General features: G+C 44.0%; 5 protein-coding genes across 7 annotated transcripts; 2 read left to right on the forward strand and 3 right to left on the reverse strand.

Annotated features, from left to right (window-relative positions):
- The first annotated feature begins 90 nt into the window (after positions 1-90).
- Positions 91-4,043, forward strand: ppwd1 (peptidylprolyl isomerase domain and WD repeat containing 1). Its single transcript, XM_037117482.1, has 11 exons — positions 91-619; positions 759-861; positions 1,281-1,384; positions 1,503-1,623; positions 1,720-2,167; positions 2,251-2,441; positions 2,706-2,895; positions 2,991-3,172; positions 3,261-3,342; positions 3,426-3,608; positions 3,826-4,043. The coding sequence occupies exons 1-11, from the start codon at positions 487-489 to the stop codon at positions 3,967-3,969; spliced, it is 1,881 nt and encodes a 626-aa protein (XP_036973377.1). The 5' UTR covers positions 91-486; the 3' UTR covers positions 3,970-4,043.
- A 345-nt stretch (positions 4,044-4,388) lies between these two features.
- On the reverse strand, positions 4,389-10,740 carry trim23 (tripartite motif containing 23). 3 transcript variants are annotated; one of them, XM_037116170.1, is made up of 11 exons: positions 10,592-10,740; positions 9,741-9,903; positions 8,612-8,733; positions 8,244-8,525; positions 7,988-8,170; positions 7,631-7,846; positions 7,408-7,542; positions 7,194-7,323; positions 6,987-7,097; positions 6,644-6,768; positions 4,389-6,557 (listed from the first exon to the last, which is right to left on the reverse strand). In XM_037116170.1, exons 1-11 carry the CDS (start codon positions 10,682-10,684, stop codon positions 6,378-6,380), a joined length of 1,740 nt encoding a protein of 579 aa, XP_036972065.1. In that variant the 5' UTR covers positions 10,685-10,740; the 3' UTR covers positions 4,389-6,377. The 3 variants fall into 3 exon arrangements, with proteins under 3 accessions (XP_036972065.1, XP_036972063.1, XP_036972064.1); XM_037116168.1 differs by having other exon boundaries at positions 10,586-10,739; XM_037116169.1 differs by having other exon boundaries at positions 8,247-8,525; positions 10,586-10,729.
- A 1,931-nt stretch (positions 10,741-12,671) lies between these two features.
- Positions 12,672-15,368, reverse strand: LOC119029398 (oocyte zinc finger protein XlCOF6.1-like). Its single transcript, XM_037116179.1, has 2 exons — positions 15,068-15,368; positions 12,672-14,073 (listed from the first exon to the last, which is right to left on the reverse strand). The coding sequence occupies exons 1-2, from the start codon at positions 15,237-15,239 to the stop codon at positions 12,974-12,976; spliced, it is 1,272 nt and encodes a 423-aa protein (XP_036972074.1). The 5' UTR covers positions 15,240-15,368; the 3' UTR covers positions 12,672-12,973.
- Positions 15,369-16,498: 1,130 nt separating this feature from the next.
- On the reverse strand, positions 16,499-20,613 carry LOC119029396 (gastrula zinc finger protein XlCGF57.1-like). The gene is made up of 3 exons (XM_037116177.1): positions 20,310-20,613; positions 19,813-20,043; positions 16,499-18,014 (listed from the first exon to the last, which is right to left on the reverse strand). Exons 1-3 carry the CDS (start codon positions 20,479-20,481, stop codon positions 16,840-16,842), a joined length of 1,578 nt encoding a protein of 525 aa, XP_036972072.1. The 5' UTR covers positions 20,482-20,613; the 3' UTR covers positions 16,499-16,839.
- Positions 20,614-21,620: 1,007 nt separating this feature from the next.
- Positions 21,621-25,079, forward strand: LOC119029392 (gastrula zinc finger protein XlCGF57.1-like). The gene is made up of 2 exons (XM_037116167.1): positions 21,621-21,891; positions 23,142-25,079. Exons 1-2 carry the CDS (start codon positions 21,720-21,722, stop codon positions 24,761-24,763), a joined length of 1,794 nt encoding a protein of 597 aa, XP_036972062.1. The 5' UTR covers positions 21,621-21,719; the 3' UTR covers positions 24,764-25,079.
- Positions 25,080-25,201: the final 122 nt, after the last annotated feature.

The following is a 25,201-nucleotide window of genomic DNA, read 5'->3' on the forward strand; positions in this document are numbered from 1 at the left end:
CAGAACAATACCAAGTGTTACTGTACACCCCCCTACTGTTGAGTTTTGGTTTGACCCAGGTGCTCCGTGTCAACACGCCCTCGGAAACAACACAGTAATTCTGTTCCACTGCAGCTAACCCGGTTTAAATAGTGAAATTTGAATGGTAAAAATCGAATATAGACATCTTGATTAAACACATTTTTTCCTTTTGTATCGAAGTTAATTCATGTTTGGGTCAGTAGACAAATATTTAAAGCGTTTGACGTTGTTGCTCCATTATTTGTGTTCATAACGGCTAAACAGCCCGTTTTTACCGCTTAATGTATAACCAGCCGGAAACAAACTCCTCAGAGAAACTGACGTTGCAAGTAATTTATTGATTTCACGAAAATCTGGCTGGATATTAAGGAGTTAGAGTTTAAACCAGGAGGAGAAAATTCAGAAGTGCATGCGTTGAACGGAAGTACCGTAATCCAGAAAGGACCGCACGGAAGATCTGCAGCAATGGCGGAATCTGAAAACAATGTGGAACTCAAGCGAAAAGCCGACGATGATCAGGGTGAAGGTGGGGATGGAGAGGAGGATGAATGGGTCGGACCCATGCCAAGCGAAGCCTCAACGGTCAAGAAGAGGAAAGGTTCGTAACCCAGCAGAGAGAAACTGAGCCACGCTAGCGTTCTTCTACAACTCCTGCTAATCAATGCTAACCATGCTAACCAAACTCCCGCTAACTGCTGTGGATGATCCTGTTTTGTTTTGTTTTGTTTTTTTCTCAGTACTCGAATTTGAGCGAGTGTACCTGGACAACCTCCCCTCAGCTGCGATGTATGAGCGGAGCTACATGCACAGAGACGTCATCACACACATAGTTTGTTCCAAGTAAGTGATTTTTCAACATCCAGTCCGTCAAACAGCCTCTCTGCTTGCACACACCAACAGGTTTTACAGTTATCCACCACCTTTGTTTTTAAAGATTCCGCCTCGTTCAGTCACTCACATAAAGTGTCGACCTGCATTCCCTCTTTGCTGATCTAGTGTCAGCATCTTACTTTTGTCAAATCGATGTGTTAAAAGATCTCTATAAACTGGTCACATGTCGGCAGGCTGTGCTGGTGACAAGACCTTTAATCTGGATGTTATTAGATGGTGTGATTGCTTTTATGTACCTGTGATGAGTAGAAATCATCAGTAGTGTTATCTGTGATGACCATGACATTGATGACAACATCACGTTGTACTTCAGCAACTTGATGTGACTAATATTGTTCTTCTGAAAGTTAATGCTTATTTTATTTCAGGACCGACTTCATCATCACAGCCAGCCAAGACGGCCATGTGAAGTTTTGGAAGAAGAAGGAAGATCAGGGAATAGAGTTTGTCAAACACTTCCGAAGTCATCTAGGTATGCGTTGAATTTATTGCCTGACATTTGTCATCTATCTATGTGCAGTGTGTCATTTACTCATTTATAACAAGTGCTGCTGCGATGAGTCCTGACGTTGCTCCTGCGTTTCCTGCAGGTGTGATTGAGAGCATTGCAGTGAGCTGTGAAGGGGCTCTCTTCTGTTCTGTTGGTGACGATCAGGCCATGAAAGTGTTCGATGTTGTCAACTTTGACATGATCAATATGCTCAAGTTAGGGTGAGTCAAAATGACAAAGTAATCATTATTCTTGTGAGATTCATGCACATGGGGAGCAGAAAATGTAACTTGATGTTTTTTCTCTCCTCTGTGCAGCTTTCATCCCGGTCAGTGTGAGTGGATCTACAATCCGAGGGACGCCATTTCCACTGTGGCCTGCTCGGAAAAATCCACTGGGAAGATCTTCGTCTATGACGGACGGGGAAGCAACCAGCCTCTTCACGTCTTTGACAAGATGCACTCCTCACCGCTGACCCATATCAGCCTGAATCCAACATTTAGAGTCATTGTCTCTGCCGACAAAGCGGGAATGCTGGAATACTGGACTGGTCTCCCAAGTGAATTCAGGTTCCCCAAGAATGTGCACTGGGAATACAAAACGGACACAGACTTGTATGAATTTGCAAAACACAAAACCTATCCCACGAGTCTCACCTTTTCTTCTGACGGGAGGAAAATGGCCACCATTGCTTCTGACAGGAAAGTCAGAATCTTCCGCTTCCTGACAGGAAAACTGATGAGAGTGTTTGATGAGTCATTAACGGTAAGTTCTCACATCCTTCAGCCTGGAGTCGTGTTAATCATGGGGCTGATTCACATCCTCATGACAGCTGTTTTATATGTCAGATGTTCACAGAGCTGCAGCAGATGAGGCAGCAGCTGCCCGACATGGAGTTCGGGAGGCGGATGGCTGTGGAGAGAGAACTGGAGAAGGTGGACGGGATCCGACTGACAAATATCATCTTTGATGAGACCGGCCACTTCGTGCTCTACGGCACCATGCTGGGCATCAAGGTCATCAACGTGGAGACCAACAGGTACGTTCACGTGGAGGGAGACGGTACACAACACTTCAGCTGTTTCCCTGTGGTACCACCAACAATGCTTATCACTGTTTCCCAGATGCATGTTAAGAGCTCTGGGTGCAGGCAAAATGGATTGAAGTGTAAAATTGTTCATTTTCATCTATTAACAGAACTGTAGTTATACGAAGCTGGTTGGAAATCAGCCACATTTTTTGGTTAATTAAAATGTTTTTCTCGACCTTACCACTAATTAAATGTGTCTGTCTTATTTCCCAGATGTGTGCGGATCTTTGGAAAGCTGGAGAACATCCGTGTGGTGCAGCTGAGTCTGTTCCAGGGCATCGCAAAGGCCATGCAGGTGGCGCCCACTGTAGAGATGAAGGCCTCTGACAACCCTGCTTTAGACAACATGGAGCCGGACCCCACCATCTTCTGCACCGCGTTCAAGAAGAACCGCTTCTACATGGTGAGATAACACAACAGCCATATCAAAACGCTACAGCTGAAGATTCTGTCCTCCTGCTCTCTGTTTTAACACATTGTTATTCTATTTAACTTCAGTTCTCAAAGAGAGAACCAGAGGACACAAAGAGTGCTGACTCAGACAGAGACATCTTTAACGAGAAGCCCTCAAAGGAGGAAGTGATGGCCGCCACGCAGGCCGAGGGCCCCAAGAGAGTTTCCGACAGCGCCATCATCCACACCACCATGGGAGACATCCACATCAAGCTGTTCCCAGTAGAGTGAGTTTTACAGAACATCAAGTGTTTGTTCCAAAGTCTCATTCACACTGAACAACATATGACCAGTTCTTTTCTCCGTCGTCCTCAGATGCCCCAAAACTGTGGAGAACTTCTGTGTCCACAGCAGGAACGGCTACTACAACAATCATATATTCCACCGAGTGATCAAGGTGAGTTTTCTGTTCTGGTTTGTAAGACAGGTTCAGCCAGTAATCACCCGTCTGGCTCTGAGTCTACATCGTTCTGTGTGCAGGGCTTCATGATTCAGACAGGAGACCCCACAGGCACCGGCATGGGAGGAGAGAGTATCTGGGGCGGAGAGTTTGAGGACGAGTTCCACGCCACGCTGAGACACGACCGCCCGTACACGCTCAGCATGGCCAACGGAGGCCCCGGCACCAACGGCTCACAGTTCTTCGTCACTGTTGTACCGACTGTAAGTGGCTTCAAACTTTGACTTTTTAGGATTCTCCAGCTGCTCCACCAGATGAGAATATTTCTACACAGGTCCTGTGACGTCTGAGAACAGCTGTGACTGACACAAGAGAAGCTTTCATAGATGAATCCCACTGTGTGTGACTGATTCAAAGCCTGAAAACAGACTTGTTATTTGTGATATTAACTGTTTTATGTTTTGCCTTTTCTCTGCGCAGCCTTGGCTCGACAACAAGCACACAGTGTTCGGAAGGTGCACGAAAGGCATGGAGGTCGTCCAGAGGATCTCCAACGTCAAAGTCAACCCCAAGACCGACAAACCGTACGAAGACATCAGCATCATCAACATCACCATAAAGTGATCCTCTGTCTTCACCGTGTCCTGTACAGTTTTTTTTTTAACCAGATGACTAATTAAAGAATGCTTTGAGTATGACTGGAGTGAGCGGGTGATCTGTTGATGTTAAACAGGAGAGATGGACTGAATTTTATCTGTACTCCTGTCTCCTCTGACATGTTGAGTTACAGAGGCAGGTTAGTCTGGGGTTGTTTTCAGCAGAACAGACGCTATTGAACGATCAAAGTGTGTCTCGCTGTTACAACTTTTCCCTTTGATATGGGCCACAGTACAGCACAGAATTGAGTATTTATAGTTTAAAGTTCAGAGAAAAAAATTCAAGTTGAGAGAAAGAGAATGAGAGAAAAAGGCACGAGACTTCTGCTCGTGCAGCACCAGGAGTTGATCAGCACAGTTCAAAGAAAAAGCTCCCAGTCAGACAAGTAAGGTCAATATGTTTATTTTACAGCATCACATTATGAATAATTTACAAAAGCCATCATCAAGTCCACTGGTAACAAAGGTTCTGACGCGCGTTGTGCTTCTACGTTTCAAAAACAAAATGGAAATGTTCTCACAAATGATGTAGAAAGGCTGTTAACGTGCATTTTTTATTTAGTTTTATTCTTTTATACATTAGATACGAGTAGTAAACATTACATAGCAATGAATTAAGATCAAATCAAATGAATAACAAGACAAGTGTCAGTGTTAGGTTTAATGCTTCACTAAGTTTCACATCACATTATGACTGAAGGCTGCTGATTAACAGTGGACCTGCACTCCGACAGACAAACTGGACTTGTGAGATGCTTAAATACCAAGATTTTCACCAGACGTGTTGTTTTGCACTGAGATTAATATTCAGAGTCTATTAAGAATACAGCAGATAGTTCATTTCGCTTCCAAAGTAAAACTGGTCGTGAGGCAGCAAACAAGTGCATTTCACACATTTTGCGATGCAAAGACGCTCCACAAAACGGAGGCAGAATCGGCGCGTGAAGACTCTGAATCCCCCCGAACGCCTCGTATCAAAGTAACGTCCGTGTTCCCGCTCATAAATAAGTTCAGTAAACAGTTTGTTCTGTAACAGAAAACACTACATTCAAACCAAAACCCAACCGGTGCACCATTTCAAGACCAGCTGTGGCATTAAATAGGCTCGTAGCACACTTAAAAAAAACGTAACACATAATTTAAAGACCCCATGAAACATCGACTGCTATTGCTTACATTAGATGTGAAGGCCAAGTGAGGAAACGGCCACAATCTGAACGTTTGACCGTCAGTCTGAAGCCACTGGAAGTTCAACCAGAGTGGACGTGTCTCACCTCACTCACCTGCCGCTCAGCTGAAAGGTTCCTGAAGTCATTTCTCAGGATCAACTCGTGTGTAATCAACAAAAGATACGTAAATGATTCTACCGTTACAATACAGACTACTCTGCATTCAGTTAAGGTTACTGTCACATATAGTGGTGGTTATGATGGATAACGTGAGATAGAAGACTCGGTCCACTCTGGCAGGGAGAAGGAGCATTTAAAAAATGGATCAGACTGAAGTGAACTAGCTGTGGATGCTGGATAAACAGCTCGTCTCTTGAAAAGAAAAACATGAGAAAGTGATGTGTTAGACCGTGATGAGCTGCCTCAGAGGCTGATCAGACCCGATATCATCGTCCCTCCTGAGAGATCCGATCACAAGTGGACTGCTGTGAGGTCGCTAACATTAACCTGTGTTTGGATTACTGGGTCAAATAGTTAGAACGTTCTTTGACTCAAAGAAAGAACTTCATGTATGACATTTGCCAAATTTACAAGAGACAGTGATTCACAACATTTAGAACGTTTCTCTGAACTCTACAACTCACAAAATTGCCCAATTTTTTAAGGGCAGTCTGGGAATTTTCTCTGCAGGAGACAGAGAAGTTTTTCTAAATTTGACACATTTACTATCAAGTAAATGTTGTCTTCTATCAAAACTTTAGCGTAATCCATTCTGCCTGTTGTCGGCTTCTTGCTTCACAGAGGACGTCAGTCCTTCACATGTGGCCCAGACCACCTCTGGATGTGGTCTGAATGATCGGATCTCAAACGCACCCTCGATGATCTCACCTGTGATCACATCTCTCAGGATGGATGTTAATACCAGGTCTGAACAGCACCTCAGAATTAAAGCAGGATGGGAGCTGTAGTAGTCCTAACTCAGGTTTTGTGGTTGCAGACTTTCAGAGGGAGGCTGTGAGCGAGGGCAGACTTTAAGGTTTAGAGGAAGTATTTACATCTTTGTTTTCTTTGCTCACAATGGTGTGCAAAGAAGGAAAGATGAGGAGGGGGCGGGCTTAAAGCCGCAGTCTCATCGTAAAAGTTAGTGTTTGGAAGTGGTGATGGAGGGAAAGTCAGACCAGGACAGGGATGTAGAGGGAGGTGACATCTAAGCGACATCCAGGACGCCAGCAGCCACCAGCTGTCTGGAGAGCCAGTCCAGCCCCTCGTGGAGACCCATCCCGCTGCGGGCGTCGCAGCCCTGAATGTGCCAGCTCCTCCCACAGCACAGCTTGTGTAGACTCAGCAGCTCCGTCATCTCCTCCACAGACACGGCACCGGGAACATCCTGCAAACAGATTATCACCTCTGTGTGAGCTAAGATGAGGTCGCTCCAGGTGGTTTTCAGGTGTGCCGTTATTATTCTTCTTGTACCTGTTTGTTTGCAAAGATGAGCAGCAGGGCGTCTCTCAACTCCTTCTCCGTCAGTAGTTTGGCCAGTTCACTGTGAGCCTCCATCAGTCTGTCCCTGTGGCAGCTGTCAATCACAAACACCACCGCTGTATACACACACACACACACACACACACACACACACACAAAGAGTTAGAGGAGAGATGTGACGGTATAACTCAAACACGACGCTGCAACATCGTCAAATTACAAAAAAAAATGATTGACACAACGTTCATCTAAACTCATCTCACGCTAAATATTTGATGCTGTAACATCTGGACAGTATAAACAGACATTCCAGGTACACAGAGCTGGTCGATACCTTGAGTGTTGAGATAATAGTGTTTCCAGAGCGGTCTGAGTTTATGTTTTCCTCCCACATCCCAGATGGTGAATTTCAAGTTCTTATATTCGACTGTCTCCACGTTGAAACCTTTAAGAAAAAAAAAAAGATTGAACATAATTGAACGGAACACAGAAGCTAAGATGTGTTTCTGTGTGTGAGCGGATCACTCTGTAAATGTTGTACCGATGGTTGGGATGGGCTGCATGAACTCATCCTGCTTCAGTTTGAAGAGGATGGTGGTTTTTCCAGCTCCATCCAGCCCCAGAGTGACCACGCGGATCTCCATCTTAGGACCGATGTGGACCCGGTTGTCCTGAAATGAAAACACAATTCAGCAAACCTGATTGCTCCATCAGTGACAGGTGCAGTCACAGCTGAATGTGAGGACAGAGTGTACCTTAGTGAAGGTGACGGGGATGCCGGCGTCCAGCTGAATGTGATCTGCCAGCTCTGTGAACTGGTGCTGCTGCTTCTGAAGCGTCTCCAGCAAACAGTTGATCTCCTGCTTTGCCAGCACGACTCTGCAGTCGTCCTGCAGCAGGAAAGAAACAACATGTAGTTTCTGCGTGTGCGTAGATGCTAGAGGACCTTTCCTCTCTGTGACTGTATCTGTCTCCTACCTGTTGGAGGGTTTTCTCACAGTGCAGGCAGGCAGTGGAGACCTGAGACAGCAGGATTGTCATGTCCTCCTGCTGCTGCCTCAGCCAGATCAGCCTCTCCCTGACGTGGGCGTCCACCACGCTCAGCGCCATCTCCTCCTGCCGGCACAGAGTCTCGTGAAGGTCTGCGAAGTAAGCCCGGACACAGGATCGTGCACTCTCTGCTGTGCCAGGAACCTGATGAAGACACAGAGAATTATTGTTAAAGGAGATTCAACTTCAGGCATTATCTCCTCCCTGAGATCATCACTGGGCCAACTGTTCCTGTAATGCCAGAACAAAAGCACCGTCGATCATGTTTCAGCTGAACTGACTCACATGTTCAGTGTGTGCCATGCCAACTCCGTCCTCTACGATCTGCTCTCCTCCTTCGATCTGCTGCACGATGCCCACCAGCTTCCTCGAGTACTCGGACACTTCGTCTGTGAAGCTGCGGATGCAGTGAGCCATGTCCAGGATGGATGCACGGATCTGATTGGCTTCAGTCTCAAGAACAGCGTGCTGGAGAGAGAGTTGGGGGATTCATGAGTGAATCTCTTTGGACAAGGATACTGCTAACTGTAACTAATGTCACTACCTTATGTCCCTGGTGCTTGCCATACTCCTTGCACACACAGCACATGAGCGGGCCGGACTGACACGGCTCCTCCAGGCAGACGAACTCGATGGCGTGGACCTGATGCTGCGGGCACAGGGTCTTCTCGTGAGGCTTGTCAGCCAGCGGCACCCGGCGGTGTTTGGCCAGCGTGCGGGTGGAGTGGGTGAGCTGGGAGCACTCGGCACACAGGTGGGTGGCACACACGGTGCAGTACATGGAGGCCGTGTGGCTCTCGTCCTCGTCACAGCGAATGATACACTGGTTGAAGAGGAGAGACGTGAATTAAAAGGGTGAAGCAGGAGTGAGCGGGACTTTACAAAAGAGTGAAATCACGAGCGTCTTACTTCTCCCATGCCTTTCAGGGCGTCCTCCGCCATCCCCGACTGGTTGGTTGCTCCATTCTGGAGTCGCTCCAACAGTTCCAACAGAGCAAAGTTCTTCTTTAGACCCCAAACTCCAGAGTCCCCTGAACACACGAGTTGAAAAATGAAGGTGAGATTCAATACAGAGTTCACGACATCCTGAAGGACTAAATAATTTAACTTCTGTAGATAATGGAATCAAACACAACGTCACCAAAAAACTACAGCTTCAAAATACACACAGGTTGAATGAATCACCCTCTGATTAGGCCTGCAACTGTTGAAAAATATGTCAAATATTTTCTGGATTAATCGATTAGTTGTTTTGTCTATAATATGTCCAAAAAAGGTGAAAAACATTGATCAGTATTTCCAAAAGACGAAAGAAAAACAGGAAATATTCACATTTATAAAGCTGCAATCAGAGGATAAATTGGAATAATAAACAGATCATCAAAATAGTTGATGATTGATTTTATAATTGAAAACTAATTGATTATACAATTGTAAACTGCAGCTCAATCTCTGACACAATCAAACCATTGACCTCACCACTGACAGGATTATTTAAATTTCATAATTAATTTGCTCCTAGATCATCATTATTTACTGTGTGATAGAGTCTGTAGCCAGAAAAGATTTATAAAATAAAAAAGATCAATTAGATGAACTCAAAATCAAAAGATGCACAAGGTCGAATATCTTTGCTGGATTATTATCAACACTATATTTTCATAATTATCATCAATTTCATTTTTCAGTGTCCCTGGATGACGTTGTCAGATTCTCTGCTGGTTTAACCTGACAGGATGACAAGTCGAGGCAAGATGCACCACAGATCTTCCACACGGTCTCGAGGCAGAGACACATGTCACCTCACACGTGTCAGACTGGAACAATCAGACTTTACCTTTAAAAATTAATTTGCTCTCTCTTCTGTGTCATACTGTAACTGCTGCACAACAATCCCCCTCTTATCTTATATTACATTAACAACAGTTTTTATACAATCCACCAAGATTGACCCCATTTTAAAGTACAGCAGCGTAGAAATGCAGAACAAGCAGACAGGAGAATGAGGAGATGTTCCTGCTGTGGTGCTCTGACTCACCCAGCTCGGTGACCTGTCTGTCGAAGGGGCAGCGGACTGCTCGCCCGTGGAGGGGCAGCCGGGTCAGGCAGTCATGGCACACTGTGTGACCACAGAGCAGGAGACGAGGGACCTTGTCTCCTTGGAGGGAGAAGACGTCCTCACACACACCACACTCCAACACCTGGGGACACACACAACCTGATGAACCTCAGAGACACACAGTCTGTCACAGCCACTGATGAGGTTTTTTTACAGAACTGGAGCTGATTGACAGTTTGTGTGATTTCATGCAGATGGATGCTCCACTGGGAGCCACAGAGATCACAGACAGACAATCACATTAAGAGTCCATGAATATCTCAGAGGGAGGTGCAGTCACCTTGACTCACAGTATTCAGGTGATCTCTTGATCCTTAAACAAATGTATTATCACATCTATGTTAGGTTAATCGAAGCAGGTTTTAACTTGAGCGCAGCTACTTTTAAAACCTGAGCTGAGCAGCAGAACGGGAGCTGCAGCCTCACAGCTAGCGCAGCGACGACAACCCTCCAGCTGAGCTGTTAGCACGCTGCAGACACAGATATCTGCCGTGTGTCTTTTCATAAACGTAGCTACGTTCATTATGAAATATGTAAGTGCGCAACAACCCTCCTCCGACACAACTTTCACACGCAGCTCCTCAGAATGGAGACGATCGTCTGGCATCCAGTGTCACCAACGCCAACGCAGCAGCAGCATTCGCCCCAAAACCAGAAGCCACGCAGGCTAGCTGCTGCCGACAGTCCGTGCACACGAGCCAGACAACATGGCCACTGCGAGCATGATGAATCTGAGCTGTGGATTTAAGTGACAATCTAACAACCTTCACCGTGTTTCCATGAGCTCCTCTCCCGTGTCGGATACAGGGCTCCATCGTCGCTACGGCGCCCTGCTTGTTTATTCCTGCTGCGGCAGCGGCCATTCTTGGACGTCAGCGCAGAGGACTGCGCAGGTGCGAGAGGACAATCCCACACGTACTTCCGGTTTCGCTCTTTACGGCCTGTTAGCATACAGTACCGTTCTGTCGCCTTCTGTGGTTGTTTATTCGCCAAGAATACGATGAGCGGGTGACATCGCCGTGTCACTGTTGTCAACTGTTGTTTATTGATAGGATAATGACAGAGTGACATACATCCTCTGCCTCCCGCAGAGAGCCAGAAACACTGTGATGTCAACTTCCTGCTTCGAAGTGCGTGCGCAGCGCCACCAAGCAAGTTTGAACTAGAATGCCTTAAGAGAGAAACAGTATATCAATTCACTGCTAAAAGAAAAGAATGGAGCTCACTGCTGCTGCAGCTTATCTCGATCTGCATACTTTGTTAATTTTATGTCTCCATGATTGTTATTATTAGTACTTAGATGATCAAAAATCACTGTATTTATAAAAAAAAACGAAATTGGCACTTTTTATTCCTACAGATGTTACATTTACATGTCAAAACTGTCCCTTCTTGTAAAGGACTTAAGTGTTCTTAGTCCAATCCAGTTTATTCTCGATGAACACCCCCAGATATATGTAGTGTTCACCGATGTCCACATTGTGCCCCAGGATGTAAACTGGGGTCACTGATGTCCAGGTTCTCCTCAGACCATGTCCACAGGTCCCCCCATCTTCCTTGGCATCGTTTCAAGAATATTTGCGTCCAAACAGGTCAGGGCGACGGGCCTGTTGTCATTCAGTCCTCTGGTCGTTGGCTGTTTGGGGATGGGGATGATGGTGGAGACTTTGAAGCAGGCTGGCACATGACATGTCTCCAGTGAGGTGTTGAAGATGTCCGTGAACACTGAGACAGCTGGTCAACGCAATGCTTCAGGGTGGATGGAGAGACAGAGTCTGGTCAGGCTGCTTTGTGGGGGTTCTGTCTCGTGATGAGCTCATGGACGTCCCTCTCCTGCAGGCAGAGAGTCGTCTCTGTGGTAGTGGATGGGAGGGGAGAACCAGAGGTGTGAAGTGGAGAGGCCCAGGGTCCTGCTGAGCTGGGGGTGGGGGCGTTGGTAAGATGGGAGAGAGTGTCGCGGGGGACAGTGTCAGGACTGTCCTGTTGTCTCTAAAAGCAACAGCAGAACTCATTCATTTCATTTGCAAGTCGCAGGTCGTTGATGGAGTAGGGGGGGCGGGGGGTTCAGGTTTATAATTTGTAATCTGTCTGAGCCACTTCCAGACAGAACCACACTCGCTAGCTGAGAACAGCAGTTGGAGTTTCTCAGAGTACTGTTGTTTCTTCTCTCACTGCCTTGCTAAAGTTGTACTTCAACTTCTTAAACCTGTCCCTGTCCCCACTACTGAACGCAACCTCCTTTTGCAACCTTAGCTGTCCGAGTTTGGCTGTGAACCCGGGTTTGTCATTGTTATAACTCACCCTGCTGCATGATGGGATACAGCAGTCTTCACAGACACCGATGTATGACATCACAGCCAGACTGTTGGTGGCAGTCCTGAAAGCATCCCAGTTTGGTCAAACCACGCCTGCACATTCCCCACAGCTTCACTAGTCTACTGCTTTGATGTCCTCACAACAGGTTTGCAGAGCTTTAGTTTCTGCCTGTATGACGGAATCAGGTGGACCATGACGTGGTCGAAGAGGCCCATCCCACGTGGGATGTAAACACCAAACAGACTGAATGAAACAAACAAACTCAGGGGGGAGTAGAAGGGGTTGCAGTTCATGAGGAATGTTTCCAGATGATGTGAACAGCGCTGCAGGATCACAGTCACATCGATTACACCAGTCAATGTTAGTGTAAAAACAGATACTTCCACCTTTAATTTTGCCTGAGAGCTCTGTGTTGCAATCCGCTCTGAAGAGTTGGAAGCCTACCAGCTGCAGCGCGGGGTCTGGTATCAACTGTTATATAACTGTTCATATAAAAGCAGGACACGAGGAGCGATAATAAGTGGGACACATGAGACTGATTCACTTGACGTTTTAATCATCACGTTAACAAATATGGGCAAATCAGCATGAAGATAGACACAAACATATTTTGACATCTTCTCAAGGGAGAATTGTTCACATTCAGCATCAGCTCATCATTTCTCCTGTGTGTACTGATTCTCTGAGCATTCTTCAAGTATGTCATTTAAAGATAACATTCTGCAATTGTGCATTAAACATTAGAACTGAACCACCTCCAACATTCGCCTGTACGTTTCATCAAATGTCTCGTCAGAGCAGAATGATCAGAACATCTTTCCCCAGGTCTTGCAAGATTACGACTTCTCACCTGTGTGAGTTCTCATGTGTTGTGTTAAGGAAGTACGAAATCTGAAATCTATCCCACATGTTTTGCAAGTAAAAGGCTTCTCACCTGTGTGGGTTCTCATGTGAGCTGTTAAGGTACTGTTTTGTGTGAACGTCTTCCCACATTCTTTGCAAGTAAACAGCTTCTCACCTGTGTGGGTTCTCATGTGAAATGTTAAGCTTATACGATGGCTGAAAGCTTTCCCACATGTTTCACAAGAAAATGGCTTCTCACCTGTGTGGATTCTCATGTGTCGATACAACTGACTACGACACTTGAAATCCTTCCCACATGTTTGGCAAGAATACGGTTTCTCACCTGTGTGGGTTCTCATGTGAGGTGTTAGAGTTGAGCGGTGGCTGAAAGCTTTCCCACATGTCTTGCAAGAATATGGTTTCTCACCTGTGTGGATTCTCATGTGTTGTTTCAAGTCAGCATGAGACTTGAAAGTCTTCCCACATGTTCTGCAAGAATATGGTTTCTCACCTGTGTGGGTTCTCATGTGAACTGCTATGTGTGAGCTTTGGCTGAAACCTTTCCCACAAATGTCACAGGTAAAAGGTTTCTCGCCTGTGTGGGTTCTAAGGTGTATATTCAGTTGGGACTTATACTTTAAAGTCTTTCCACATGTGTCACATTTAAAAGAATTCTCACCTGGGTGAGTGTTATGTTGAATGTCTGATGACGTAGAGTTTTTACTTTTTCCGTGAGGTCTTTTCTTTTCCCTCAGCTCTCCATCTCCAGTTGATCCAGAGTCTCCATGTTTTCCTCCTTTCTGGTCTCGGCTCTCAGCTACATGAGAGTTGTTAGAGAGGAGCTGGTGGTCACTTGTTGGTTCTGCTTCACTGTGGTCACTTTCCTCATAAGCTGGAGTCAACATGACGGTATCCGTCTCCACCTTCACTACAAGCTGCTCTCCCTCCTGACTGGTGCAGAGTTCCTCCTGTTCCTCTTTAATCTCTGGAGGCTCTGGGTCCTCTTGGTCCAGACTGGAGTTCCTCTCCTGGTTACAGAGCTGCTGGTCAGCCAGAACCTCCTCCTCCTTACAGACATGTTGCTGTGGGAGCTCTGGAGGGACACACAACAAAAGACAGAGAATTAATAAGAACACTGGTTTCCTCCAGGTTCTCTGGTTCCCCCCCCCGACCACCACCACCAAAAACATGTACATTAGGTTGATACTCCAGTCCGTGTCCTTGACCGAGGCACTGGCTAACATCTGGAGTTGGTTCTCAGGCCTGACACACGCTGCCCACTGCTGCCTCAGGATGGGTTGAATACAGAGTACCAACTTCACCTTGTGGTGATCAAATAAATACTGAGAAAGTAAAAGGAGTCTTACAATGGCCTGGTAACAAAAAAACATGACATTAAAACTAGTTGGGTAATTTGATTTAAAAAATAAATAAATAAAAGTTAAAGTTAAATAACATTCAGTTTCATATAACAAAACCAATAACACTGAACACACTGAAGCCAGTTGATTTCATGAATAAAATTAAAACCTCGACACAAAAATGAAATACACCACGTGTTGGCAGTAAAAGGAAACACAAGAGTTTCACTTAGGAACCATCAATAAATTACTGAGTCAAACAAAAACAATTATGATTTAACCCACAGACTCCAAACCGATACCAAGTTGTGTTAATACACTGGGTGATTAGGACACACCTTGTTATATGGACTTTGGTGCTCCTCCATTGTGTTATTAAGGTTTTCAAATACTCTAAATCAATGCCGAAATATCTGCCTAACATGTTGAATGAGACACACCTCTTTCTGTTTTGTTTTAGTGCTCCTCACATCTCTCGGAACGTTTTGTGTGTAAAATCATCATTTTCTGAGCGGAGTTTCGCCGCGGTCTTCTATAGAACGGAGCCCAGCCGTGCAGCGGACACTCACAACCTCCGGAGTCCCGGAGTGGAATGAACCAAAACGAGGGAAACACTCGTATGTTCGCTCCATGTAGTGAAACGTGGCTGCGATGCATATGTCCCCCTCTGTGGCCGCTCCAGGGCTCTGAACATTAGTCTTATTAAAATAAGAAACTTTTACTCACCTATCCTGTGTAACTTTACTTGGGGTTTCCAGCAGATATCCAGCATGACGCGCTGCCGATCGATCTCTTCCTCGTACTGGACGATAGTTGTTTTAAAAACTCTGAATATTTCTTCAGCAGCAGCAGTTAGTCGCTCGTTGACAAACTCTCTCAAACTCTCAACTGAACTCATTCTTCTTTAATTACTCGTTCAATAATGAGCTGCGCTGTGACTCAGTACCGTCTTCACTTCATTCATTACACACAGCCAGCTAATGCTGCTAGCTGCTACTGTTTACTTCTTCTTCTTCTTGATGTTTTATGACAGTTGACAAACAACTTTTTGGTGCATTACCGCCACCTACTGGTCTGGAGTGTGGATCGGGACTTCAAACATTATATTAATGAATGAAATAAATAAAAGAGACCAAAAACAAAATAAAAATAAACACAATTATATTCTTTCTATCAGATTTGTTCGCCTTAGATACTGAAACAAAAATGGATGACACTTCTCTTCAGAACTTCTTTGTAAAAGATCCCGTAAATCATAATTCAACTTAATTTCTTTGAGATTCAGTATCAGTTCCTTTCTCTCAGCATTGTATTTTTGACAGTAAATCATAACATGCTCTGAAGTTTCTTCTTGCTTATAAAATTCACTTCTTCCTGAATTTCTTATTTCCTTTTCTTTGGCTTAATCTTGTATGACCAAAGTGTAACCTGGATATTACTGTTTCCTCTCTCCGGGTTCTCCCCGTGCTTCTCATCATGCCTACTTTTCTTTCAATTCTGTATAACCACCTTCCTGTTCTCTCTTCTTCCCACTGCTTTTGCCACCTTTCTTCAAATTTATACTTGATTGTCGTTTTCATTTCCATCAGTATGATTCATTTTTGTAGCTTCTTTTGCACATTTGTCAGAAAATTCATTTCCTTTGATTCCAATATGTGCTGGTATCCATACAAGTATTAGATTTAGTCCCATCATTTGAATTCTATATAATGTTTGCTGCATCTCTATGAAAAACATCTGGTCTGTCATCTGACTTGTTATTCTTCAAGCTGATAAATGTAGAACTGGAGTCAGAGGGTATTACAACTCTCAGAGGTCTCACCTCTACTGTTTACTTCCTCTGGGTGCTGGGTTATTTTTTTCCATTTCTTACATTCTATTTAAAATCATTTAATTAACTATATTTAACACCATTTTCATACTCTTTTCACACAGTGTGTTTACACTATATTTGTGTACTCCTTGTATTAAGGTGTAGATCTACTCTGCTTAATTCCACACAGAAATGCGGGACTCTTTTCTAAACTGCTACTTTGAACTAACAGTTAACTTTTTGGTTCCATACTTGGAAGCCACTGTAAAAACTACAAGTATTTAACATAAAACTGTTTATATAAAAGCAGGACACGAGGAGCGATAATAAGTGGGACACATGAGAGCGATTCACTCGACTTTTTAATCATCACGTTAACAAATATGGACAAATCAGCATGAAGATAGACACAAACATATTTTGACATCTTCTGAAGGAGAAATTGTTTCTTACCTTTTTAATTATATTGTTAATTTTAGCTATTGGTTTTGTCTTTTGAAATATTCTGTTGTTTGGCAGCTGGGACAAACAAATTTCCCCGCCAGATATAAAAAGATTTCTGATTCTGATCAGACAAACTTTGCCCTGGAAAAATTATGGTTTCTCACCTGTGGGTTCTCATATGAACTGTTAAGGCACTGGTTTGATTAAAAGTCTTCCTACATGTTTTGCAAGAATACGGCCTCTAACCTGTGTGGACTCTCATGTGATCAGTTAATCGAGGACGACGCCCAAAACCCTTCCCACAAATTTCACAGGTAAATGGTTTCTCACCTGTGTGGACTCTCATGTGATAAGTTAATCGAGTACAACGCCTGAAAGCCTTCCCACAGATTTCACAGGTAAAAGGTTTCTCACCTGTGTGGGTTCTCATGTGGATTGCTATGTGTGCACGTTGGCTGAATGTTTTCCCACATGTGTTGCAAGTAAACGGCTTCTCACCTGTGTGAGTTCTCATGTGCCTTTTCATACTATATGAATCACGTAATGTTTTCCCACATGTTATGCAAGTAAACAGTTTCTCACCTGTGTGGATTCTCATGTGATAAGTTAATAGAGCGCGACTCCTGAAAGCCATCCCACAGATTTCACAGGTAAAAGGTTTCTCACCTGTGTGGGTCATCATGTGGGCTGCTATGCTTGCATGTTGGCTGAATGTTTTCCCACATGTGTTGCAAGTAAACGGTTTCTCACCTGTGTGGATTCTCATGTGAACATATAAGGTACTGTTTAGCCTGAAAGTCTTCCCACACATTTTGCAAGAATACGGTTTCTCACCTGTGTGGACTCTCATGTGAGCTGTTAAGTTACTGTTTAGCTTGAAAGTCTTCCCACATGTTTTGCAAGAATACGGTTTCTCACCTGTGTGGTTTCTTAGGTGTGAATTCAATAGGTACTTAAACTTAAAAGTTTTTCCACATGTGTCACATATGAAGGACTTTTCACCTGGGTGAGTGTTGTGTTGAATGTCTGATGAAGTAGAGTTTTTATTGTTTCTGTGATGTCTTTTCTTTTTCTTCAGCTCTCCATCTCCAGTTGATCCAGAGTCTCCATGTTTTCCTCCTTTCTGGTCTCGGCTCTCAGCTACATGAGAGTTGTTAGAGAGGAGCTGGTGGTCACTTGTTGGTTCTGCTTCACTGTGGTCACTTTCCTCATAAGCTGGAGTCAACATGACGGTATCCGTCTCCACCTTCAGTACAAGCTGCTCTCCCTCCTGACTGGTGCAGAGTTCCTCCTGTTCCTCTTTAATCTCTGGAGGCTCTGGGTCCTCTTGGTCCAGACTGGAGTTCCTCTCCTGGTTACAGAGCTGCTGGTCAGCCAGAACCTCCTCCTCCTTACAGACATGTTGCTGTGGGAGCTCTGGAGGGACACACAACAAGAGACAGAGAATTAATAATATAAACCCACAGACGCGATATACAGTCAAGCCAAAATTATTCACACACTGGCAAATTTCGCTCCCTCCATAGATTCTCAGTTGGGTTCAAGTCAGAAGTCTGGCTGAGCCACTGCAAAACGTTTAATGTTTTTGTCCACTAACCATTTCTTCACTGCCTCTGCTGTGTGTTTTGGGTCATCGTCATGCTGAAATGTCCACTGGTGCCTAAGGCAAAGTTTCTCTGAAGACTGCCTGAAGTTGCTGAGAATCTTGATGTATTGCTCTTTATTCATGGTGCCCGTTTACTGTGAACAGATTCCCTGGTCCATTGGATGAAAAACATCCCCAAAGCCTTAGGTTCCCACCACCATGTTTGACAGTGGGGATGGTGTTCTTAGGGTTGAAGGCATCGCCTTTTTTACGCCAAATGAAGGATACATCATTGTGGCCAAACAATTCAATTTTTGTTTCATCTGACCATACACCAGAAGACCAGAAGTCTACTTCTATGTCCAGGTGAGCATTTGCAAAGACCATGCAGGCTTTTGTGTGCCTGATCTGGAGAAGTGGCATCCTTCTTGGTCTGTGTCCGTGGAACCCAGCAGTGTGCAGTGTACCTTGGACTGTCTGCCTTGAGACGTTGCCACCAGAAGAGCCCAGATTCACCAGGATGGCCTTGGTGGTGATCCTTGGATTCTTTTTCACCTCTTTCACCATCCTCCTGGCCAGCACAGGTGTCACTTTTGGCTTCCATCCACGTCCTCTGAGATTTTCCACAGTGCGGAACATCTTGTATTTTTTAATAATGCTTTGCACTGTAGCCACTGTAACTTGAAAACATTTGGATATGGCTTTATAGCCATTTCCTGACTTGTGGGCAGCCACAGTGCGCAGCCGCAGGTCCTTAGTGAGCTCCTTTGTCTTAGCCATGACTGTCCACAGACTAACTGAAGAGAGCTGCTGTTTTTCACCTGTTGAGTTGAATAAAACAACTGTTCCCAATGAATCATTAGCCCTTTTTACACAGCCTCTCCACGTTATCTCCGGAGCATTGGTTCGCCAGTTCTCCACCAATGGTGATTCACACAGAGCAAAGCATCTCCGCCTTACCGCCGTGTAGTTCACACAGAAAGATGGCGCTGCGGCTCCTAAAGAGTCATGACGGTACACGTCACGTTGATGACATTGGTGTTTCCCCAGCATCCTCCTGTCAATCTAAACGCGCGGACAGTTTATAATCATATGGATGCTGTTATTATGTGTTGTGATTGAGACCCTGACCTACCAAACATCCTAGAAAGTGATGAAGACTGTACGTGCTGAGGAAGCTCAGAGGACACGCCTGACCTCTTTCTATGACCCTGTGGTGGCATCAGCCATTTTCTATGGAGTAGTCTGCTGGAGCAGCAGCATCTCAGCAGCAGACAGGAGGAGACTTGAAAAACTGAAGGCCAGCTCCAACCTGGGATGCCCTCTTGACCCAGTGCAGGTGGTGGGAGATGTGCTGTTAATTTTGTACTACATCATGTTTATATGTACATACCTCTATTGTATTTCTTATCTCTTTAATTATATTGTTTATTTTTGCTATTGGTTTTGTCTTTTAAAATATTCTGTCGTTTTGCTGCTGGGACAAACAAATTTCACCTCCTGCGGGCCACAAAAGGATTTCTGAGTCTGATTCTGACCTGACAAACTTTTGGTTTCTCACACGAACTGTTAACGCACTGGTTTGATTAAAAGTCTTCCCACATGTTTTGCAAGACTACTGCCTCTCACCTGTGTGGTCACTTGTTGGTTCTGCTTCACTGGAAGTCAACATGACGGTATCCGTCTCCACCTTCACTACAAGCTGCTCTCCCTCCTGACTGGTGCAGAGTTCCTCCTGTTCCTCTTTAATCTCTGGAGGCTCTGGGTCCTCTTGGTCCAGACTGGAGTTCCTCTCCTGGTTACAGAGCTGCTGGTCAGCCAGAACCTCCTCCTCCTTACAGACATGTTGCTGTGGGAGCTCTGGAGGGACAGAGGACAAAACACAGAATTAATAATAAAAACCCACACACGCAACATACATATTCTTCAAAATAGCCACCCTCTGCTGTGATTCATATATATGTGTGTGTGTGTATATATGTATATATATATATATATATATATATATATATATATATATATATACTTAAAATCAAACGTCTTCCTAAGAGGTTGAATGAGACACACCACACCCCACTCCAGGGCTCTGAACATTAGTCTTATTAAAATAAGAAACTTTTACTCACCTATCCTGTGTAACTTTACTTGGGGTTTCCAGCAGATATCCAGCATGACGCGCTGCCGATCGATCTCTTCCTCGTACTGGACGATAGTTGTTTTAAAAACTCTGAATATTTCTTCAGCAGCAGCAGTTAGTCGCTCGTTGACAAACTCTCTCAAACTCTCAACTGAACTCATTCTTCTTTAATTACTCGTTCAATAATGAGCTGCGCTGTGACTCAGTACCGTCTTCACTTCATTCATTACACACAGCCAGCTAATGCTGCTAGCTGCTACTGTTTACTTCCGCTGGGTGTCACGCTCTAAAGCTCCGACAGGGAAGTGCGGAGGCTTTAAGTTCCGCTTGAGACTGAAGACATTCTTCTTCTTCTTGTACGATTCCGGCAGTTTAGACGCTGTATTCAATATAGAACTGATTATGACATGAGGAGTGGGAATAAGTGGGACACATGAGACCGATTCACTAAAATTTTTAATCATCACGTTAACAAATATGGACAAATCAGCATGAAGAAAGACATAAACATATTTTGAAATCTTCTCAAGGGGAAATTGTTCACATTCAGTGTCAGCTCATCATTTCTCCTGTGTATATTGATCCTCTGAGCATACATATTGAAGTGTGTGTGTGCTTGTTTGATATGATCTCATTACTATTTCCTTATGTTCTGTTTGTCCTAGTAACCAGGATATCCACATTACATTCATATTCAAAGGTCAGTACAGGTCAGATTCCCTCTATGGGTTTACAATCCAAATAATGTGTGTTGATTATACATTGGTTACAGATGTCACTTTTCCCTGCAGTATGCAGTTATGTGTAACTTAGACAACTATAAAATGAAATTATTAAATCCAAAGTGTAACTTTAAACCTTTAATGACACATATAGTACAATAAGAAATTGTAAAAAAAAAAAAAAAAAAAAAGGGGGGGGAAAAAAGGGGAAAAAAAGCACACAAGAATCAAACAATCAGTGTCAAAAGTAAAATTCCCATCTTTTATTGTCCTTTGTATGAGTCCAGTCACACTGCTGAACAGGGAACTTCCTAAATTCAGAGCTTTTAACCCTCAGTCCTTCATACATATATTACAGTACTGATTAATGAAACACTGCCCATCATGATATAAACTTCATAAGACTGTAATCAAAACAGACAATTCTAAAGACACTTCAGAGTGAGCTAAAAAAGAATAACAAAACAACATGAAGCAGTTGACTGTTTCTGAATATTTGAATTCGGCACATCAAAAAGCGGAACTTAAAGCCTCCGCTGTCGGAGCTTTATAGCGTGACACCCAGCGGAAGTAAACAGTAGCAGCTAGCAGCATTAGCTGGCTGTGATGTAATGAATGAAGTGAAGACGGTACTGAGTCACAGCGCAGCTCATTATTGAACGAGTAATTAAAGAAGAATGAGTTCAGTTGAGAGTTTGAGAGAGTTTGTCAACGAGCGACTAACTGCTGCTGCTGAAGAAATATTCAGAGTTTTTAAAACAACTATCGTCCAGTACGAGGAAGAGATCGATCGGCAGCGCGTCATGCTGGATATCTGCTGGAAACCCCAAGTAAAGTTACACAGGATAGGTGAGTAAAAGTTTCTTATTTTAATAAGACTAATGTTCAGAGCCCTGGAGCGGCCACAGAGGGGGACATATGCATCGCAGCCACGTTTCACTACATGGAGCGAACATACGAGTGTTTCCCTCGTTTTGGTTCATTCCACTCCGGGACTCCGGAGGTTGTGAGTGTCCGCTGCACGGCTGGGCTCCGTTCTATAGAAGACCGCGGCGAAACTCCGCTCAGAAAATGATCATTTTACACACAAAACGTTCCGAGAGATGTGAGGAGCACTAAAACTCAACAGAAAGAGGTGTGTCTCATTCAACATGTTAGGAAGATATTTCGGCATTGAGTTTGAGTCAGTGGATCTGATGAGATGGAAACTATTGGAAAAAAGTACGTTTTACATTAAAAACATTAATAACAAGTGTGAGAAGCGCTCAAGTCCATATAACCAGGTGTGTCTTAATCACCCAGTGTATTAATACAAGTCGACATCGACTTGGAGTCAATGGGTTAAACCATAATTGTTTTTGTTTGAGTCAGACAGTAATTTATTGATGGTGTACCCTTGAATGTACCCTGGTAATTGTTACACTTATAACATAAATCAAGTATATTGGGATCGCATTTATTTAGTTGTACAGGAGAGATATATGTTCCCATTATCCAGTTAAATTGTATCATTCTTAGTCGGGTGTTGATGGTTTGAGTGTGTGTCTTTAAACATATTGTACTCTATTCAATGCGTGAAATATCTTCTTGTAAGTCTCGTATCCACTTCTGCCTCTTACTATCAGAGTTTTCCTCATGGTTTTCAACCAACATGTTATAAAACCGGGAGGCCAGTCTTTAACCACAACAGTGAGCCACATCTCTAAAATAGCCACCGCATCATTTCCTTCCATCTTCTCAGGCACATTAACTAGTCACTCTTTGGACCGATGAGAGTGGTTTTCGAGCTCATCGAGTTTGTTTGTGTGGAGAGTCACTTGTTTAGCTCGCACATCAGTATTGCCTTTCTCTGAGTTAACGGTGTCCTCTACACTGCTGATGTGCTCAGAGAAGTCCTGCACGTCCCTCTTAGCGTCTTGAATCGCTTTCAGGTTATCCTCAGATGCTAACATCTAAGGTGATTTACAGGATTTTACTAGAATATATTCAGCCACTTTTCAATCTTGGCGCTACTGTGTTATTGATGGTTGGGGGAAACCAGAGAACCTGGAAACCAGAGATATTATTCATTCTCTGTCTCTTGTTGTTTGTCCCTCCAGAGCTCCCACAGCAACATGTCTGTAAGGAGGAGGAGGTTCTGGCTGACCAGCAGCTCTGTAACCAGGAGAGGAACTCCAGTCTGGACCAAGAGGACCCAGAGCCTCCAGAGATTAAAGAGGAACAGGAGGAACTCTGCACCAGTCAGGAGGGAGAGCAGCTTGTACTGAAGGTGGAGACGGATACCGTCATGTTGACTCCAGCTCATGAGGAAAGTGACCACAGTGAAGCAGAACCAACAAGTGACCACCAGCTCCTCTCTAACAACTCTCATGGAGCTGAGAGCCGAGACCAGAAAGGAGGAAAACATGGAGACTCTGGATCAGCTGGAGATGGAGAGCTGAAGAAAAAGAAAAGACATCATGGAAGCAAAAGTCACAGCGATAATGCAAAAAGCTCTACCTCATCAGACATTCAACACAACACTCACCCAGGTGAAAAGTCCTTCAACTGTGACACATGTGGAAAAACTTTTAAGTTCAAGTCCCAATTGAATACACACCTAAGAACCCACAGAGGTGAGAAACCGTTTACTTGCAAAAAATGTGGGAAAGCTTTCAGCCAAGTTTCAACCTTAACAGTTCACATGAGAACTCACACAGGTGAGAAGCCTTTTAACTGTGAAATTTGTGGGAAAGCTTTCAGCCATCATTCAAGCGTAACTGTTCACATGAGCGTCCACACAGGTGAGAAACCGTTTACTTGCAAAACATGTGGGAAAGCTTTCACGACAAACAGTAACTTAACAGTTCACATGAGAACCCACACAGGTGACAAGCCATATTCTTGCCAAACATGTGGGAAAGATTTCAGGTCTCAGGGTCAGTTGATTCACCACATGAGAACCCACACAGGTGAGAAACCGTTTACTTGCAAAACATGTGGGAAAGCTTTCAGCCAACGTTCACGCATCGCAGTCCACATGAGAATTCACACAGGTGAGAAACCATTTACTTGCAAAACATGTGGAAAAACTTTCACCCTAAACAATACCTTAAAAGTTCACATGACAACCCACACAGATGAGAAACCGTTTACCTGTGAAATTTGTGGGAAGTGTTTCAGGAGTCGTCCTCAATTAACTGATCACAAGAGAGTCCACACAGGTGAGAAACCGTTTACTTGCAAAACATGTGGAAAATCTTTCACGCTAATAAGCACCTTAAAAGCTCACAAGAGAACCCACACAGGTGAGAGGCCATATTCTTGCCAAACATGTGGGAAAGATTTCAAGTCTCATGGTCAATTGAATCAACACATGAGAACCCACACAGGTGAGAAACCGTTTACCTGCAAAACATGTGGGAAAGCTTTCAGCCAACGTGCAAGCATAGCAGTCCACATGAGAACCCACACAGATGAGAAACCGTTTACCTGCAAAACATGTGGGAAAGCTTTCAGATATTATACTTCCTTAAGACGTCACATGGGAATTCACAGAGGTGAGAAGCCATTTACTTGCAAAACATGTGGGAAAGCGTTCAGCCAACGTACAAACTTAACAGTTCACATGAGAGTCCACACAGGTGACAAGCCGTTTACTTGCAAAAAATGTGGGAAAGCTTTCAGCCAACATTCAAACTTAACAGTTCACATGAGAAGTCACACAGGTGAGAAGTCATAAGCTTGTATGACCTGGGGAAAGATGGTCTGATCAGTCTGCTGTAACGAGACATTTGATGACACGTACAGGCGTGTAGCCTTGTATTTGCAAAATATGTTGAAGGTGGTTCAGTTCTAGTGTTTCATGCATAATCGAAGAACTTTAAATGACAAACTTGAAGAATCCTCAGAGGATCAATATGCACAGAAGAAATGATGAGCTGATGCTCAATGTGAACAATTTCCCCTTGAGAAGATGTCAAAATTATGTTTGTGCATCTTCATGCTGATTTGTCCATATTTGTTAATGTGATGATTAAAAAGTCGAGTTAATCGCTCTCATGTGTCCCACTTATTATCGCTCCTCGTGTCCTGCTTTTATATAAACAGTTATATGTTAAATACTTGTAGTTTTTACAGTAGCTTCCATGTATGAAACCAAAAAGTTAGCTGTTAGTTC

This window comes from Acanthopagrus latus, chromosome 12 (genome assembly GCF_904848185.1).
Source record: "Acanthopagrus latus isolate v.2019 chromosome 12, fAcaLat1.1, whole genome shotgun sequence".
Lineage (NCBI taxonomy): Eukaryota > Metazoa > Chordata > Actinopteri > Spariformes > Sparidae > Acanthopagrus > Acanthopagrus latus.